Source organism: Rhinoderma darwinii, chromosome 6 (genome assembly GCF_050947455.1).
Source record: "Rhinoderma darwinii isolate aRhiDar2 chromosome 6, aRhiDar2.hap1, whole genome shotgun sequence".
NCBI lineage: Eukaryota > Metazoa > Chordata > Amphibia > Anura > Rhinodermatidae > Rhinoderma > Rhinoderma darwinii.
This window is the reverse complement of record NC_134692.1, coordinates 16,703,185-16,721,752: the sequence shown is the minus strand read 5'-3', so window position 1 is coordinate 16,721,752 and position 18,568 is coordinate 16,703,185. Positions and strand designations below refer to the sequence as shown.

The 18,568-nt window shown below is 40.1% G+C and overlaps 1 protein-coding gene across 5 annotated transcripts in view; it reads left to right on the top strand.

The window, feature by feature from the left end:
- LRP1B (LDL receptor related protein 1B) overlaps positions 1–18,568 on the top strand; it is a 1,078,540-nt gene that overhangs the window by 953,618 nt on the left and 106,354 nt on the right. For all 5 annotated transcript variants that reach the window (XM_075829239.1, XM_075829241.1, XM_075829238.1 and 2 more), the window contains exons 63-66: positions 5,316–5,409; positions 11,410–11,526; positions 11,647–11,766; positions 13,962–14,081. In XM_075829239.1, coding sequence (XP_075685354.1) covers positions 5,316–5,409; positions 11,410–11,526; positions 11,647–11,766; positions 13,962–14,081 — 451 coding nt within the window. The remainder of the gene's footprint in view (positions 1–5,315; positions 5,410–11,409; positions 11,527–11,646; positions 11,767–13,961; positions 14,082–18,568) is intronic.

Here is an 18,568-nt window from a genome sequence, read left to right as displayed (position 1 = left end):
AACTGGTGGCACTAATTGTGGCTGTGCCCTGAGGCTGTTTTCGCCTGTAGTTGTTTTGTTGCATTTGTATTACACTTTTGCCACAATGTGTGTTCATAGCCTTATGGAACAAAGACAACATTTAAGGAAATAATTTGTTAAGAAATGTCCCAAAGTAGTAACTGATATGCAATTTTCAAGATTCAAGGGGTTACAAGACTTTTCTATCTACCGTTTTTCTATTGGGGGCTAAGAGTTAATTCAAAATTAATGTCTGCCTTTTGGAGTCCTCGTACAATTTTTTTTGTTTTTGTTTATTTAAGCTAAATAGAAAAAAGATTGAATGCCAAAATCTAAAAAAACGGTTTAATTGAACAAGCTACCAATTATTAAAGGCTTCACTTGGGAAAAAAAAATAAGGTATAATTGAATGAGCGTAATGAAACAATCAATTGCTATTTTCTGCTCTAGTCTTCTGCTCTGATTAAAGCCTTGGCAGTCGGAAAATGTTTTAGGAGTTATACTATATATATGTCAAGGTCTAACTATTGAATGATGTTAGAAAAATAAACAGGACTGTGAATCTCTTTCCATCTAAAACATCCTAAATCTCTGTATGGATCATGTACACAACCATATTACAGCTCTATACAGTTCTGAGTTGTATGGAGCCTTAATTGGGCATCCAAAACAGTCTATGGGTCCTTTATATGCCTACAATTTCCCTAGGCACTCCCTGTGCCTCCATACGGCACCATATTACTAGATATTCTACCTATGAAGAAATTCTCAACAAATATGACATAAAAAAGCTCCATATTCCCCAATTTACAGTCAAATTGGAGTCAGACAGAGGGTCAGTATGGCCCCATAGACTTCTAAAGACTGTACGATGCATGAAGCTGTAATACGGCGATCACATGTGATTCCCTATGTCATTGCCTGGGTGTTTTGATAATTACTAGCTCAGCCAATCCGTGTCTGGAATCTTGGCTACCACACTGTCATTGGCTGAGCAGTATGAGAATAAAACTGAGTCAGCCCCCCTACCCCCATTCATTTTTTGCTTATTATAGCATTCAAATATCCGGGAATGATTTCACATTGCAGTCTTCGCATTTTGGGGACATTACTAAGATTGACTACAAGAATTACAAGGACTCGGTCACTGATTTGTAAATTGGTGCAATCCATATTACACTGGCCGATGCTACAAAGTGTTGCTCATAAGTAAAATATGATACAATATAATACAGTTTATATTCCTTATTTCATCTACTGACCTGCTGCATGTCGTTTCAGAAGATGGTCATTCCTCGTAAACTTAATGAGTGTGTCCATAATAAATATCATACTATTAAATACACTTCAAAAACTATGCGCCGCCACAACATGAAAATATTTCCCATCTCAGCTAAATTGCTTATTTGCTAAAATACATAATTTGTCTATTGTCTAGTCTGCTATAAGCTTTCTGAATTCGTAAAACACAATCCACAGGCACGTATAATTCTCAACGTGTCTACAAACCCTTACACATTAGAACGTCTTATAAGAGATACCAGACTAATCATTCACCCATACTTGTAATTTTGTTACTCTATTAACCGTCAATAAGTAATTGAAATAACCAGCGCTGCTACTTTGTTGACCATATGTTGTCGACAGAAATAATTTATCTAATTATTCGGTCAACAATGGGAACAAGATCTTCCTGGCAGATGAGAGAGATGATTCAATGGTTCTTCGTTCCATAGGACAGCTGTGCGCTATATGACAGATACAGTATTGTGCTGCCATAAAGGAAACCGTTACTTGTCATAAAGAATCAAGTGTCAGGAATTTTAAGAGGTTGTCTACTTTAGACAAATCCTTTGGGGCATCTGATGGAAATGAAGGAGCCCCTCACTTGGAATCCCTTCTATTAACTAATCTGGGGAGGCAGTAACAGGACCAGTCATGACGAGCTCATCCCCAGGGAAACCGGCCACAAAAAGGAGTTCGAAGTTATCAACCCCTTTAACCCCTTTCCTCTGCAGCCATTTTTTTTCCAAATTTTTATTCAGCTTTTTTCTCCCCATCTTCCAAAAAGCCTTATCATTTTTTATTTTTCCATCGATACAGCCATATGAGGGCTTGTTTTTTTGCAGGACAAGTTGTAGTTTTTCAAAGCATTATTTGTTGTACTATATAATGTACTGGGAAACTGGAAATAATTATTTGCGGGGCGAAATGGGGAAAAAAACGTTGACTCCTACATGTTTTTTTGGGTTTTGTTTTTACGGCATTCCCAGTGCGGTAAAAATGACATGTTGATTTTATTCTGAGGGTCAATACGATTGTGGCGACACCAAATTTATATAGTGATTTTTTTTAAGTTTTACTACTTTTGCAAAGAAAAAACTAATTGTTAAAAATAAAATACTAGTCCTTCTCAATTAATTAGAATATCATGAAAACGTTAATTTATTTCAGTAATTCAATTCAAAAAGTGAAACTCATATTATATAGATTCATTACACTATCTATTTCCAGCATTTTTTTCTTTTAATGTTGATGATTATGGTAACAGTTAATGAAAACCCAAAAGTTAGTGTCTCAGAAAATCAGAATATTATATAAGCCCAATTTCAAACATGATTTTTAATACCAAAATGTTGTCCTACTGAATAGTATGTCCAGTATCTGCCCTCAATACTTGGTTGGGGCTCCTTTTGCATGAATCACTGCATCGATTTCAATGCGGCGTGGCATGGAGGCGATCAGCCTGTGGCACTCCTGAGGTGTTATCAATGCGGCGTGGCATGGAGCCGATCAGCCTGTGGCACTGCTGAGGTGTTCTCAATGTGGCGTGGCATGGGGGCGATCAGCTTGTGGCACTGCTGAGGTGTTATCAATGTGGCGTGGCATGGAGGCGATCAGCCTGTGGCGCTGCTGAGGTGTTATCAATGCGGCGTGGCATGGAGGTGATCAGCCTGTGCCAATGCTGAGGTGTTATCAATGTGGCGTGGCAAGAAGGCGATCAGCCTGTGGCATTGCTGAGGTATTATCAATGCGGCGTGGCATGGAGGCGATCAGCCTGTGGCGCTGATGAGGTGTTATCAATGCGGCGTGGCATGGAGGCGATCAGCCTGTGGCACTGCTGAGGTGTTATGGAAGCCCAGGTTGCTTTGATATCGGCCTTCAGCTCGTCTGTATTGTTGGGTCTGGTGTCTCATCTTACTCTTGACAATACCTGGTAGATTCTCTATGGGGTTTAGGTCAGGCGAGTTTGCTGGCCAATCAAGCGCAGTGATACTGTGGTTATATCAGCATCTCCATAAAGCTGTCAGCAGAGGGATGCATGAAGTGCTCGAAAATATCCTGCTAGACGGCTGCGCTGACTCTGGTCTTGATATAAACAGTGGACCAACACCAGCAGATGACATGGCCCCCAAACCATAACTGACTGTGGAAACTTCACACTTGACCGCAAGCAACTTGGATTGATGCCTCTCCACTCTTCCTCCAGACTCTGGGACCTTGATTTCCAAATAAAATGCTAAATTTACTTTCATCTGAAAACAAGACTTTGGACCACTGAGCACAGACCAGTTATTTTTCTCCTTAGCCCAGGTAAGACGCTTCTGACGTTGTCTCATGGATTGCGACAGTTGTAGCCCGTGTCCTGGATACGTGTGTGTGTGTGTGTTCGTTCGTTCGCGCTCGCTCTTGAAGCACTGACTCGAGCCGCAGTCCACTCCTTGTGAATTTTTCCCAGATTCTTGAATGGCCTTTTCTTGACAATCCCTTCAATGGCCTTTTCTTGACAATCCCTTCAAGGCTGCGGTTATCCCTGTTGCTTGTGCACCCTTTTTTTCTACCACACTTTTTCCTTCCTCTTAACTTTCTATTAATATGCTTGGATACAGCTCCCTGTGAACAGCTTCGTTAGCAATGTCCTTTTGCAGCTTATCCTCCTTGTGGAGGGTGCCAATGACTGTCTTCTGGACAACTGTCAAGTCAGCATCTTCCCCATGATTGTGTAGACTACTGAACCAGACTGCTGGACCTTTTAAAGGCTTAGGAAACCTTTGCAGGTGTTTTGTATTGATTCACTGATTAGAGTGTGACACCATGATTCTACAATCTTGAACTTTTACCCAATATTCTAATTTTCTGAGAGACTAATATTTGGGTTTTCATTAACTGATAGCCATAATCATAAACATTAAAAGAAAAAAAAATGCTGGAAATGTATTACTCTGTGTGTAATGAATCTATATAATATATGAGTTTCACTTGAATTACTGAAATAAAAAAAAATTGTGATGATATTCTTATTCATTGAGAAGGACTTGTATATAGTTTCTGCCAATTTCTGCGTAAAGGTGAAAAAAAGTTAAAATTTTTTTGACAAAACAGGCTGGCACCTAAATTTCTGACTTTTTACACTTCTTTTGATAAATTCCTCCCGTTGTCAGGTCATTGACTATAATAACATGGTGAATTCTGAAGCCAACTGGTGAATGACTGGGAGCCAAAGGTGGAGGACTCTGTGCCGGGATTGCCACTGATACTATCTTCTGACAGTTCTCAATGACATGTTAGAACATAGTAACATGGACACAATGATGAGCATTGCCTATAACGAATCTTTTAAAGTCTCTGGACAAGAAGTGTCTGAAGTGTTTAAGACCATGTATTAGATTAATTCATGTCTCTTCGTTGGTGATGACGGAGTTAGTTGTGAAGTAGTCCATTGACTGCAAAATCCAGTACAAATGACACCTCAAGGACTTTTGGATCTGTGGACCCAAAAGCTTCATTACATGAAAAATCTTCTAGCTGTTTTCCTTCAGCGTGTGTAATGTGAGGAATCTGGATTAAGGCTTCAAATTCAAAGCTTATGGTTGACTACTTCCTAAAACTTACAGAAATTCATACCTGTCATGCATGGATTTACATAAGTAATATATAGCTGATTGAGTACCGGGCGATAGATGTTGCTCGTTTGATTTTGGACACACAGTAGATTGTTTTTGTTTTTTTGACACATTCTTTCCAGCTAGCATAAAAAAAGTCACAGATTTTCTTTCCAAAGCTCATAACAGGTTTAGCTAACTATGGAACGTCTGTCACATTTAGATTCACTGAGAAATGTTCTGTAAGGAACTTCAAAGAAACCAAGGCTTTTGAAACACTCAGATAATTCCACCGTTCTATACTTGCAAAAACATCTATCATATTAAACAGGCCATAACTTAACGGAAAACAGAATTATAAATCTACAACAATAATCATTCATTGCAGCTAAGGTTGTATTAAATCATTAATGGTAGGTTATTTTCTTTTAGTTCCGCTGCAATACAGATAAATGTATTCCATTTTGGTGGAAATGCGACACAGTAGACGACTGTGGAGATGGATCCGATGAGCCTCCTGAATGTCGTAAGTATACTTTTTCTTAGTCTGTTTTACAATTCGGGAGTTTTGGCGTTTACCGAGAAGGTTACTGGGTCTGTTGTTCTAGACTCCTTATCATTTAAAGGACAGATTATGTTTCTCATGAAGTTATTGACCACATTAAGGGTTTCTATTTTACAGATTAGTCATAATATTGGGCTCCTTTCCCACCAAGCCATTGTCACAGCCCAATTACCATTCCTGCCTAGCCCAAGAGTCTTATTATGGGGTCACTTTCCGAGCAAAACACTGCCATCTGCCAAACGTCAGTACCACACCTGCCTACCTACCCCGTCGTTCATGGCTCATTACCATAAATAAAAATGTGATTTTGTTCCTTATAAAGCCATTGACCATATTAAGGGTTTCTATCTTAGAGATAAGTCATATTATTGGGCTCCTTTCCCACCAAGCCATTGTCACAACCCAATCACCACTCCTGCTTACCCCAAGAGCTGGCAGAAGAGGGCCGCTGTGCAAGAACATTATATGGGTCCCTTCCTGTCCCTTATAGAGCAACTCTCTTATGTGTAGTTATAAAATTTTAAATTCATGAGCACAGTCCCTACATGACATATATGCAACCTGTGTAAACGGGACCCGCTGTCACCTTCAATATATGTCCCTACCGTCTATTAGATTGTACGAAAGGGACTGAGCTAATGAATTTCATGGTTTCCATTTACTAGGGGACTCACAGAGAGACATAAAGGGCTGCTCTATAATAAGCTATTCGATAGCAAGGTGTTCATAGACTGTTCTTGCACAGGGGCCCTTCGCCATCTGTGTCCTCCTGTGCTCCCTTATGTCTCTAGAACAATTCACCAGTAATTGTGACCTATTAAATTCATAAGTGCAGTCCCTTACCATGCTGTATAATATGATGTATTCTTAATAACAGTTCACATTTCTGTCCCAATCTATTAGTGCTTCTTCCAAAATTGAACATATTTTTTTGTATATCAGTTACGACATATGGCATAAACAGTAGTCTCAGACTTTACACAATATTCAGAGTTATCCCCAGTAGTAAAGTATGAAATCTATATGTGTATAATAATTCATACTGCCTATAATACCGTCTACCCATTATACTCCTATAAGGGCTCATGCACACGACCATATGGTGGATCTTGTTGTATGTCTCCGTAATAAGGTGCCCGTAGATTACTATGGATCCATACATCTTGGTGTTCATCCGACTTCAAATGAAGGAACACAAGGGTTCCAACTCATCTGGTATTGCGGAGGCACCACTAAGTACCTAGGGGTTCGTAATACAGACCCTCAGGGACTCCATGTGATGCTGTAAGGGGTTCATGCACGGACCAGCATGGACTTTTAGGCTCAATCTTTGTTCATTGGCCAAAAGTTTTTTTGGTAACGCCCTTCAGGAAAGTATCCTTTTATATGAGAATAAAACATCACAGTACATTATTCTTGTTAGTTTGATTTTTTTTCAGGTACCAAAACTTTCCTTACTTTGGAAATAATATATATATAATTCAGAACCTGTGTATAATTACCGCCTGTCCTGTTCTATTCTGTACATGTATGAAGCTCACACTCTTAAACTAATTAGCACCTCTTGCTACAGTGCCAGGTTCTTTAAAATGTGCAAAAAAGTTCAGAATGCAAACTACTTCACACTTCACTACCTGCTAGAGAACAGCGGCTAAATTATACATGAACAGGATTTGCACATAAATTATGGCACGCTTTGGTTAATTACGTAGCATATTAAGTAACTCCGCTCTGGTGTTGGCAGACTTTGAGAACTGAGATTGACAGAATGAATGTAAGACTTGTTGTTGACCTGTTTACAGGATGTTCCATTATTGGTATAAAACAAATGCATTGTTTAATTCACAAAGCACCATTCTTCATTGTCTTGCAGCTTTGTGGATATTCTTAGAGGTTATTCATTGGAACCGAAATATTGGCTGTTTTTTTTAACGACCATCACACGGATGCATTAAAATCAATGTAGGTCTATGCTGCTATTCACATGGCCATTTTTTTAACGGACCATGTGAACAGCCCATGAAAAAATAAGACATGCCTCTTTTTGCCCGCTTTCACGGGTCCCTTAATAGACTCCGGTCTATGAGGGATCTGTGAAGCCGCGACCCGCACGGATGCAAATTGGCCGTGAAAAACAGCCGTTTCTCACAGCTCATTTAACACCCGTTCGTGTGAATAAACCTTTAAAGGGTAGGTCTACCACCGAGCACCAGTTTACAGCTTACATATAGAGTTACTCTACATAAAATGTTAACTAAAAATTTGAAAATATATTACATTGTTTATTTTGTACTGAGCTGAGGTAAAGCCCATATTATACTCCAGAGCTGCACTCACTATTCTGCTGCTGGAGTCACTGTGTACATACATTACATTATTTATCCTGTACTGATCCTGAGTAACATCCTGTATTATATTCCAGAGCTGCACTCACTATTCTGTTGGTGGAGTCACGGTGTACATACATTACATTGTCTATCCCAGACATGGGCAAACTACGGCCCGCGGGCCACATACGGCCCGTTAGGCTTTTTAATCCGGCCCGCCGAACTTGTCCAAATAATAGTAAAAAACTCCTTTTTTTTCCCCTTTCCCTGCAATGCCCACGTTTTCCCAATAGATGGCGCACTCAAAACACATTGACCGTTGTTAATGTGGCGCGTATTTCTCTTTATTTCACTTTAATTTTCACTTCGTTTCACGTCACCATTAAGCCCTTCGGTTTTCAAAGAGTACAATATCAGCCGTCACTTTGCCACGAAGCATGCAAACTATGCTAGCAAGCAGTCAACACAAGAACGGGCGGCTACTGCTCAGAGGTTGGCAGCTAATTTACAGAGTCAACAGAACTTTTTTCTTGATAAATCACAGTGCGTATGTTATTTTAATCTATTTACATTTCCTCCTCCCAGTATCTGCGAAATAGTATGTAAATGCCATATCTTGCATATTCCTTGAGACAAATTTATTAACTGATAAGGGCTATTTTTCACATTTGAAAGACAGTTAATAAATTGGGTTGTAGTGTTCTTACTGTGCTATGAGGTTTGCACACACTACATTTAATGCTTTAGTATATCCGGCCCAAACACTCCCTCCAAATGCTCCTGGCCCGGCCCCTCTGTCAAATTTTAGAACCCATTGTGGCCCGCGAGTCAAAAAGTTTGCCCACCCCTGGTCTATCCTGTACTGATCCTGAGTTACATCTTGTATTATACTTCAGAGCTGTACTCACTATTCTGATGGTGGAGTCACTGTGTACATACATTGCATTACTTATCCTGTAGTCATCCTGAGTTACATCCTGTATTATACTCCAGAGCTGCACTCACTATTTTGCTGGTGGAGTCACGGTGTACATACATTACATTGTTTATCCTGTACTGCTCCTGAGTTACATCTTGTATTATACTTCAGAGCTGTACTCACTATTCTTCTGGTGGAGTCACTGTGTACATACATTACATTACTTATCCTGTACTGATCCTGAGTTACATCCTGTATTATACTCCAGAGCTGCACTCATTATTCTGCTGGTGGAGTCACTGTGTACATACATTACATTACTTATCCTGTACGGATCCTGAGTTACATCCTGTATTATACTCCAGAGCTGCACTCATTATTCTGCTGGTGGAGTCACTGTGTACATTCATTACATTACTTATCCTGTACTGATCCTGAGTTACATCCTGTATTATACTCCAGAGCGACACTCACTATTCTGCTGGTGGAGTCACTGTGTACATACATTACATTACTTATCCTGTACTGATCCTGAGTTACATCCTGTATTATACTCCAGAGCGACACTCACTATTCTGCTGGTGGAGTCACTGTGTACATACATTACATTACTTATCCTGTACTGATCCTGAGTTACATCCTGTATTATACTCCAGAGCTGCACTCACTATTCTGCTGGTGGAGTCACTGTGTACATACCTTAGATTACTGATCTTAAATTAAAGCCTGTATTATACTCTAGAGCTGAACTGACTATTCTGCATGGTTCTGAAATCCCCCAGAATTGCTTACTGGCTCAATGCCTTCGCAAAGGTTGTTCTGGTAAATTGAATTTTAGTCTTATCATAGTCTTTACATCAGGCAATGTACAGTAATCTGATGTAGAGAAATCTTAGTGTCCCCCTGCAATAGAGTCATTCAACTAAGTTGATATAGCTGTGTCTGTCAATAAGCTTGCTGTCTGTTTGTGTTAACAACCAGCACATTGTGAGTGCAGCTCCAGGGTATAATAAAGGATGTTACTCAGGATCTGTCCAAGTAATGTATAATTATTTATATAGTAAATTAAGTATAATATGGTGTACACAGGAAAACATAGCCATACTGTACCCATATTGGTAGAAAAACAGCAAAACAGGAGTTTCAGCATGAACTTAGTCATTTTTCAACAGTAACAACTTTGCAATGCCTTTTAGATGTAGCCTGATTATTGTACGTTATTTTGTATGTTTGCTTGCTTTGACCTTTTTTCCCAAATGTCACATAAGACAGCCAATAAAAGGTTATTTAGACATCTATAATTTGGTAAATTATACTTTTCTGCACATTTGCTGAATATCTTCTTTTATCCTTTTAACCTGACATTGTGAAAGCACTGATTCTCCTTGCAGAGATCCAGCTAGAAAGAAGACATAAGAGCAGTGCTCCCTTGGAAATGTAAGCAAAATAGCTCTCCACCATTGCATCTTTTTTCCTAGGGAGCACTGCTCTAAAGTCCCCTTACCAAATTATTCAACGTGAGAAGAATCGGTACCTTCCGAGAGTCCATACATATGGCATCTCAACCAGCCAACCAGAACCCTACTCTGTACTGATGAGTAGCAGCAAGTCTGAAACAGTGTTTTCTACAAATGGTGTCTTCTTTAACTTGTTGCTACCTAGAAATGGTAGTGAATGTTACACAGATTATCTTTGCACTTTTCTATTTAGTGTCATATTAAGTGGTATCGTAATTAGTATCAAAGTATTTTTCTGTGATCTTTAAAAAAAAAAGTGAATTACTTTTTCCCATGAAAATTACTTTTTACGGTTTGGGGGTCCTTTAATAAGTACTTTTCATTACAAAATACAATCATGATCCCTCCTTAAGGGGTTGCTCAGTTTAGAACATTTCCATATGCCCTATTCTCTCCCTAAAGGTCCCTCTGACCCAGAGCAAGACACCGTATGCAACCTGTGCAACTGCACATGGACCCACTAGACCATGAGTCCCACTCCTTTCTTAAAAGGAAAAAAAAATCACTGATTCCTTTGGCCAACTGCATGAACGCAATGGACTACAGTAGTCGTTTCGAAGGCTCGCACTTTCTGATTGACTGACATATTAGTGAAAGATTTTAGAGAGATTAATGAAAGAGGCTCTTCCTCATTCTCATTAAATTAGTTAGGAATTGGTTGGAAAAGTAGGCGCCCTCTACTGTATGTGTCTGCCCCTGCTCTGTCCTGTATGAGAAGACCCGTACTATAAATGACTCTTCATAGTTGGGGACCAGGAACTTCAAGTTATCCCTCTCCAGATCGTCACCAGTGGTGAGTCAGACTTGCCCATCCTCAGGCAATGGTCATCATCCCTCAGCTATCTCATAGGAATGGATATTCCCATATGAATGACTTATAGATTTCTTACTTTGACGTGTAGCAACCGTTCCTATTCATCTTCCTCTTGCATTGAACAGCTATGTTTTTACTATGGTTACTGCCCATTTACACCCTCATATACCCATCCTAAAATGAGCTTCACTATCCTACATATATATTTTTTTACTGTTCTGTTTTAATGCAGAATAAAGGTTTCTTTTTATTTATCCAACAGTTCTGTCATGATTGTATTACTTGACTGATGTATAAGAGTTTCTTTCCTGTCCTACTTGTACATAAAAGTGATTGCAATTCTGTCTTTTCTCATAAATTACAATACATTTTCTATTTTTACAGCTGAATTCAAGTGCCAGCCGGGGAGGTTTCAATGCGGTAGCGGACTTTGCGCCCTCCCAGCTTTTATCTGCGACGGAGAAAACGATTGTGGGGACAATTCTGATGAATTGAACTGTGGTAGGTGATTATGCAAAGCAAGCTGGATGAATCAGGCACTTGACTAGAGCAGCAGCTCCACTAATTTAGTTTCAGGAGGAAAGTTACTTATGATTTCGATTTTCGTGATTTGCTTTTTAGACACCTACGCCTGTCTATCGGGTCAATTCAAATGCACCAAGAAGCAGAAATGCATCCCGATAAATCTCCGCTGCAACGGCCAGAATGACTGTGGAGATGAAGAAGACGAGATTGATTGCCGTAAGTTAATTGTGATCATTATGCAAATTTGACAAAGCGTCATAAGAAATTAAGTAACCAAACAAGATTGTTTGTTTTCTCTTGTCATATAATTCAACTTTGCTAAATCATAAATCAATGGGAAGTGTATAAAGGAATCTCCACAAATGCTTGATATTGCTATAATGGAGCAATGCAAGAGAGATATTGCATTCAATGAGAATGGAGATCATAATACACTGCTTATAGAGGATGTCCAGGATTCGGAAAAAGGGTCTTTTTAAACTCCTTAAAATAGCGCCATATTTGTCAATGGGCTGTGTCTGGTATTGCAGCATTCACTTACATGGGGATAAGGAACAATACCAAGCACAGTCCAAGAAAAGGAGCGATACAGTTACTGGATTCCCCCTTTCCATATGTAGATTTGCCTTTTATCGACTCTATGATAAACCTATACATACCTTACAGAGTTACTTATAAGCAATTCTCCAGTCTAATTTATATTATCAGAATCAATATTGACAGAGAGAGTCCAATAGTGGGTTGAAGCAGCTATAAAGCTGTGGTCTCCAACCGGCGGCTGTAAGAGCATTCTAGGGGTTGTAGTTTGGAAACTGGAGAGTCTCAGGTTGAAGACCACTGGCATAAAGTATTCAAATTGTCCACTGCTTACTTAACCTGTAAACAGACACAAGATGGTTTATGTACAGCTTATACCTACTAAATCTAAGACAGAGTACAGGGTGCCATTGTATTTTGGTGATGGCATCACAGGAGAACACTTGGCTGCAATTCCAATAATAAATATAGATAGATCGATTGACTTGTTAGAAGGGTCCCCTGATGGTAAGCAATTCACAAAGCGTCCCTCCGCTGTGACCCCCAGCGATCAGCTGTAATCTGGGGGGAAACCTGGCAGTGAGTGTTCAATTTCCCTGCAGGTGAAAGTAGGCATTACACAGTGTCCATTTAAATCAATGTTATATGTGTAACACAGGACAGGTACTCCAGAGAGAGCGAGAGAGATGCTTTTTGGAACCGCTCTCCACTCTGTCCAAGAGTTTAGGGTCCAGTATAGAGGACCCCCCTTTATTATCTGAGAATTCCCTAATAGGGTATTTGGAAATGGTATTTCTAAACTGGACAACCCTTTAAGTCTGTCTTACATTCTACCAATAATTGTGATCCATGAAATTGAGTAACAAAATACCATTTATGCAACATAATAGACAAATTATTTTAAAGGTGGTAGTAGGCCCCCTTTTCTGCTGGGCTCCTATGCATCTGCACAGGTTACATATATAATTTGGCCCGCCACTGATACAAAGGATTTAATGAGGGCTGCTCTTTTTTCCATAAACAGCACCCCTCTTGTCCATAAGCTAGTATTGCAGCTCATTCAAGTGAAAGTTTGCTGAGCTGCAATACCAGACAGTCTGTGGATAAGAGTGGTGTCGTTATTGGGAAAAAAAACCCAACTTTTTTATAATCTCATACAACGTCTTTAAGGCCGGATTCACATGAGCATGTTCGGTCCGTAATATACGGACCGTATGTCGGCACTATTTCTCGGACCGAACACACTCCAGGGAGCCGGGCTCCTAGCGTCATAGTTTTCTAGGACGCTTAGAGTCGATGCCTCACTGCGGGAAAACTGTCCCGTACTGTAATCATGTTTTTGGTACGGGACAGTTTTCCCGCAGCGAGGCAGGGACTCCTAGCATCGTACGTAACTATGATGCTAGGAGCCCGGCTCCCTAAAGTGTGTTCGGTCCGGGAAATACTGCCGACATACGGTCCGTATATCACAGTCCGAACATGCTCATGTGAATGCGGCCTATACAACATTGAATGCTTAACCAATCAGACAGATTCAGTCCTCGAAATCTCCTCCTCTACTACATGTGGGCAGAATGTACGCTTTATACCCTTTCTAAGCTGGCTCCAATGTATTACAATCCTCATATAAGCCTACACACTAAAAGGGAAATCTATAAATTATTTAAAGTCCTAATCTTACCCAGATACTTGTAAAGCTGCATCGTTTTCCCACCTACTCGAGATATATAGTAAGAATATTCCATATTTCAATGTACGCCTAATGGAATTTTTTCGCCTAAACGCCCACTGAATGCGAATCTTGAGCATTTCTGTTCTATATTAAAATGTAATGTTATTGAAATAGATGGATTCAACTTATTTTTTTTTCGCAGCTGAAAACAGCTGCTCTCCAGACCACTTCCAATGTAAAACTACAAAGCATTGTATATCTAAACTCTGGGTGTGTGATGAAGACTCCGACTGTGCGGATGGATCCGATGAAGCAAACTGCGGTGAGCATCAATGACTGAATATGTGTCTTGCAGCCTTGTAAACGGCAGACAAGGACCTTTTGTCCATAAAGCCTTTGATTCCGGGCTCAACGTCTTCTCAGTTCTCAGTTTTGTCAAACTACAGGATGTGTTAATGAATATTATTGTTCATTTGTGTGACTGGGGCTAGTAAAAAAAAAATAACGGACTGTGTGATTTTATAAACATAAACATATAGGGGTAGAACTATTATTTCGTATTTGCGCCTGATTTTTGGATTGTTGGGCGCCATTTATTTGGTATATTTTATAGGCATCACATTCATTACTGTTTTGATAAAAAGAAAACATTTGTGTGTGACACTCGATAACTTGGTTTTTAAAATTTGAAAATTGGTGCAAATTTTCTGTGCAGAAATTCTGCAGCGCTTACAGTAGCAGTGAAGTGGATGAAATTTGATCAAATCTCAGTCACATGATCAGAAAATATTCTGCACAGAATACGCGCATAAATTAACCTGCGGTGCGGATTATACATCTACTGCATGTCAATTTATGTTGCGGAAAACCACGCATTTATTGCAAAATTTCCCATAGGAAAGTCAAATTCTGTAACAAATGGCAACAGTTGCGGAATTTGCTGTGATTACGCTGTATAGTAGCAACTAAATTTGCAGGTTCCTTAAGAAAAAAACTTTACTCACCTTTCCTTTTGCTCCCATAACAACGCCTGCCTGTTTTTCCGGCTGCTCTGTGTACGGCCAGCCTGTTGTGATGACGATTCATTACATGTGACGCATGCAGCCAATCACAGGAGGCCGACTGTACAGAAAGCAGCCAGGGGAGTAGGGGTGCATTGATATGGCAGCGCCAGGAGAGGTGAGTACAGGCTTCTTTTTTTTGGGGGTTGGCCGTTTTCCGCAGCGGTCAACACCTAAGATCTCCAATGAAGATTAAATGAGCATATAGCCCCGTCCTCAGACCAGATACATCCATCAGTTATTTCTTTTTATTGCAGACAGATTTTTATGCTCGTGCTGTAATTCATCATTTTGTATTTGTCTGTATCCTGCTTAAAAATGCATAGATGTTTTATAAGTAGACGGATAACTCGATGGTGTCCTGTAGACAATGACTTCCAGCAACTAATAGTCACAGGGAACAAGGAGAGGTTGATCAAAGATTCAGTAGGCAGGTTTATAAATATGCATAATCTATTCTTCTCCATGAGCCGCTATTCCAGGCTCAGCAGTGACTAGTTTTATGCACTTTGTGAAACTGGTTAAAGTAATTAGATACCTACTGTGAGAAAAAAAAAAAGAAAAACCCCTAGTAACTGTAATTCATTACATCTGCCGAATGCATCTCCAAGCTCCACAATTAGAAGAAAGTCAAAGGTCTGAGCTGGTAATTAAGAGCTGCACAGTAAATTAACCTTTGTATCCCATTATATTGAAGACGAATGTAATCTCTTCTCACTTCCATATCTCACTAATGTAGAAAACAGAAGAAATCAGATATTGATACCTGGCTGGAAGTGCGGCATAAAAAGAACAATGATCTGATGATGAGCAAATTGTGATTTCTATAATTAGTGTTAAATGCACAGCCTGAAGCACATTTAGTTACTGCATGGATTAAAACGTGTGTGTATATATAATATAATGTGTCACTGTGCAATAGACTGCCTCTTCATGATGCACAGACTAGTTTTTGGTCCTTGCATCTCAGTCAGCAGGAAGCATGTCACAGCTACATATGAGTCACTAGACAATTTGCTGCTTCTCTATCATGATACACAAATGTGTTTAGGTCTTTACCAAAATGACGGCCTCGTTCACACGGCGTGTATTCGACACATTTTTGCTGTGTTTTACGCGCAAAAAGGCATAAAAAACGCTTGATTTAAGCTTCCCATTGACATCAATGGGAAAACGCATTGTAGTGCACATGACGCGTTTTTTTCAAGCTCGCGTGTTTAAAAACGCGTAGTGTAAAAAACGAAGCATCAGGTTAATTATTGGCGCGTAAACGGAGCCAAAAACGTGCCTAATTCCCATAGCCTAAGGGAGACCCAATTACGCTTCAAAAAAACGCAGCGAAAAAATGCGTCAAAAACGTTTTTGACGCGTTTACACGTAATTTTTTTTTAAGCGCCGTAAAGTACTATACAATACACTGTCTCTCCATGATTCACAGATTTTTTTCGGTTGTTACTTCTCCAGCAATAGGCAGCATAACAAATACCTATAAATCACTATACAATACGCTACTTCTTCGTGATACACAAACTTGTTTCTGGTCCTTAATATTTAGGGAGCAGGAAAATTGTAAAATTGACATGCAAGTCCCTATACAATAAACTGTCGCGCCATGCATGATACAGTCTTGTTTTACGACCTTACCACTCAACAACAGGAAACATAATAAAATCACTTGGTGAAAATGTAACTTGCCAGGACACCCGTTCACTTGAATGGAGGAGTATTATAGCACCCTGCACTGCAGGTCGATGGGATAGATGCGGTGTGAGGAAAATCTGAAGATACCTCAGTTTCTGCGTTCTTAAGATCAGTGGGGATACCAGAGGTGAGACTCTCACCATTCATAATGTTATGGCGTATCCTAGTGATAGGCCGCAGCTATAGGGGGTAGCAGTCGCACCCAGGCCCTGGAGCTTGAGGGGGCCCAAAAACCCCTCAGCCCCATAAGAAGGCGCCAGTATTATAAATGATATATGGTAGGTGGGGATCGGGGTCCCGGAGCTTCAAGGTACGCCTCTGACTATAACGATCTACGATGGGAATGCTCCATTATTTGTTCAATGTTTTTCAGTTATTATAGTAAGAAACTTCCTAATAATCTGCTGCCTCTAAGTCTATTAAGGCTTGGTATATCGGTAAATAATTTTTGCAAAGATTGAAAAAAGTTCCAGCCAACGAACCAGAAAAAAATCTCTAATATCTGAAGAAAGTGGCTCTCATTTAATGGACACCATAAACTATAACACAATATGCAGCCATTGTAGATTTCCGAAAAACAAACATTTATCCGTGTTGTTCTACAATAAATTCCTGAATGTGCGTTGTGTACATTTCATTTCTATTACAGGGAGCAGTCGGTGAATTGCTGTGTTAATTACTTAGATGAATTTCTTTCAACATTTGCACAGAGACTATGTCCATTTCATTAAACCCATCAATGGCTATAACCAATAAATAAAATACGGTGGTAATTAAAGAACAAACAAACAAACAAACCCTTTTTGGTTCCGTGTTCAAAGCGACGGGTTTGATTCATGACGTTAAACGGTAAAATCTTTCAATGCCTTAGACCATTTTAGAAGAACTCATTGAATTTAATAGACTCTTTGGTTGCCCATTGTTTCAGTGGGCTCCGTGTCCTCAATTAAAAATGTCCCTCCTCCACAAAGAGAACAACAATTTTAGAAGAATTTTCCTAACTTTGACAATCCTTCTATCAGTCATAACATATGGAAATATATAAGCTAGTAGGGTATAGCGGCGGACTGGGGTAATTTGTACCAACCAGAGGAAATTATTAAGGGATTGTCCAGGATTAAAAACCATGGCCGCTTTCTTCCAAGAACAGTGCCGCACCTGTCCGCAGGTTGTGTGTGGTATTGCAGCTCAGCCCTGTTCACTTCAATACAGCTGAGTTACAATACCAGATACCACACAAGGACAGGTGTGGCGCTGTTTTTGAAACCTTGGACAACCCCTCTAAGCATCCACTCTCCAGTCATAAATAACTTGTCCACTTTTAATTGCATCAGAAACCCTGCTGGATCTCATAGACTCTTGTGGTCAGGCCCAATTAGTACATAAGAACCTGGAACCATGGAAGGATCCTATGGTAGCCGGTCCAATTTAGTACGGTAGATTTAGGCTGGGTTCACACGTGGCGGAATTTCACTTAAATTCCGCTGCGGACACTCCGCAGCGTTAATCCGCAGCGGAGCCGTTTGTCCATTGACTTACACTTTAATTTAGCAGTGTTCGTTTAGACGAGGCGTAAAATTCCGCTGCGGAGCATAGGCTGCGGAGCGGAATTTGGTGTCCGCAGCATGCTCTGTCTGTTGCGGAGCAGTGGCGGACTCATGGCGGAATTTCTCCATTGACTTCAATGGAGATTCTAATTTCCGCAATGAAGTCCGCAGCTGTCATGCACATGTTATGTGTGCTGCGGATCCGTCTTGCTTTTTTAACTTGACATTTCTTCATTCTGGCTGGACCTATGTATTTCTAGGTCTACAGCCAGACTGAGGAAGTCAATGGGGCTCCCGTAATGACGGGAGCGTTGCTAGGAGACGTCAGTAAATAGTCACTGTCCAGGGTGCTGAAAGAGTTAAGCGATCAGCAGTAACTGTTTCTGCACCCTGGACAGTGACTACCGATCCCAATATACAGCAACCTGTAAAAAAATATAAGTTCATACTTACCGAGAACTCCCTGCTTCTGTCTCCAGTCCGGCCTCCCAGGATGACGT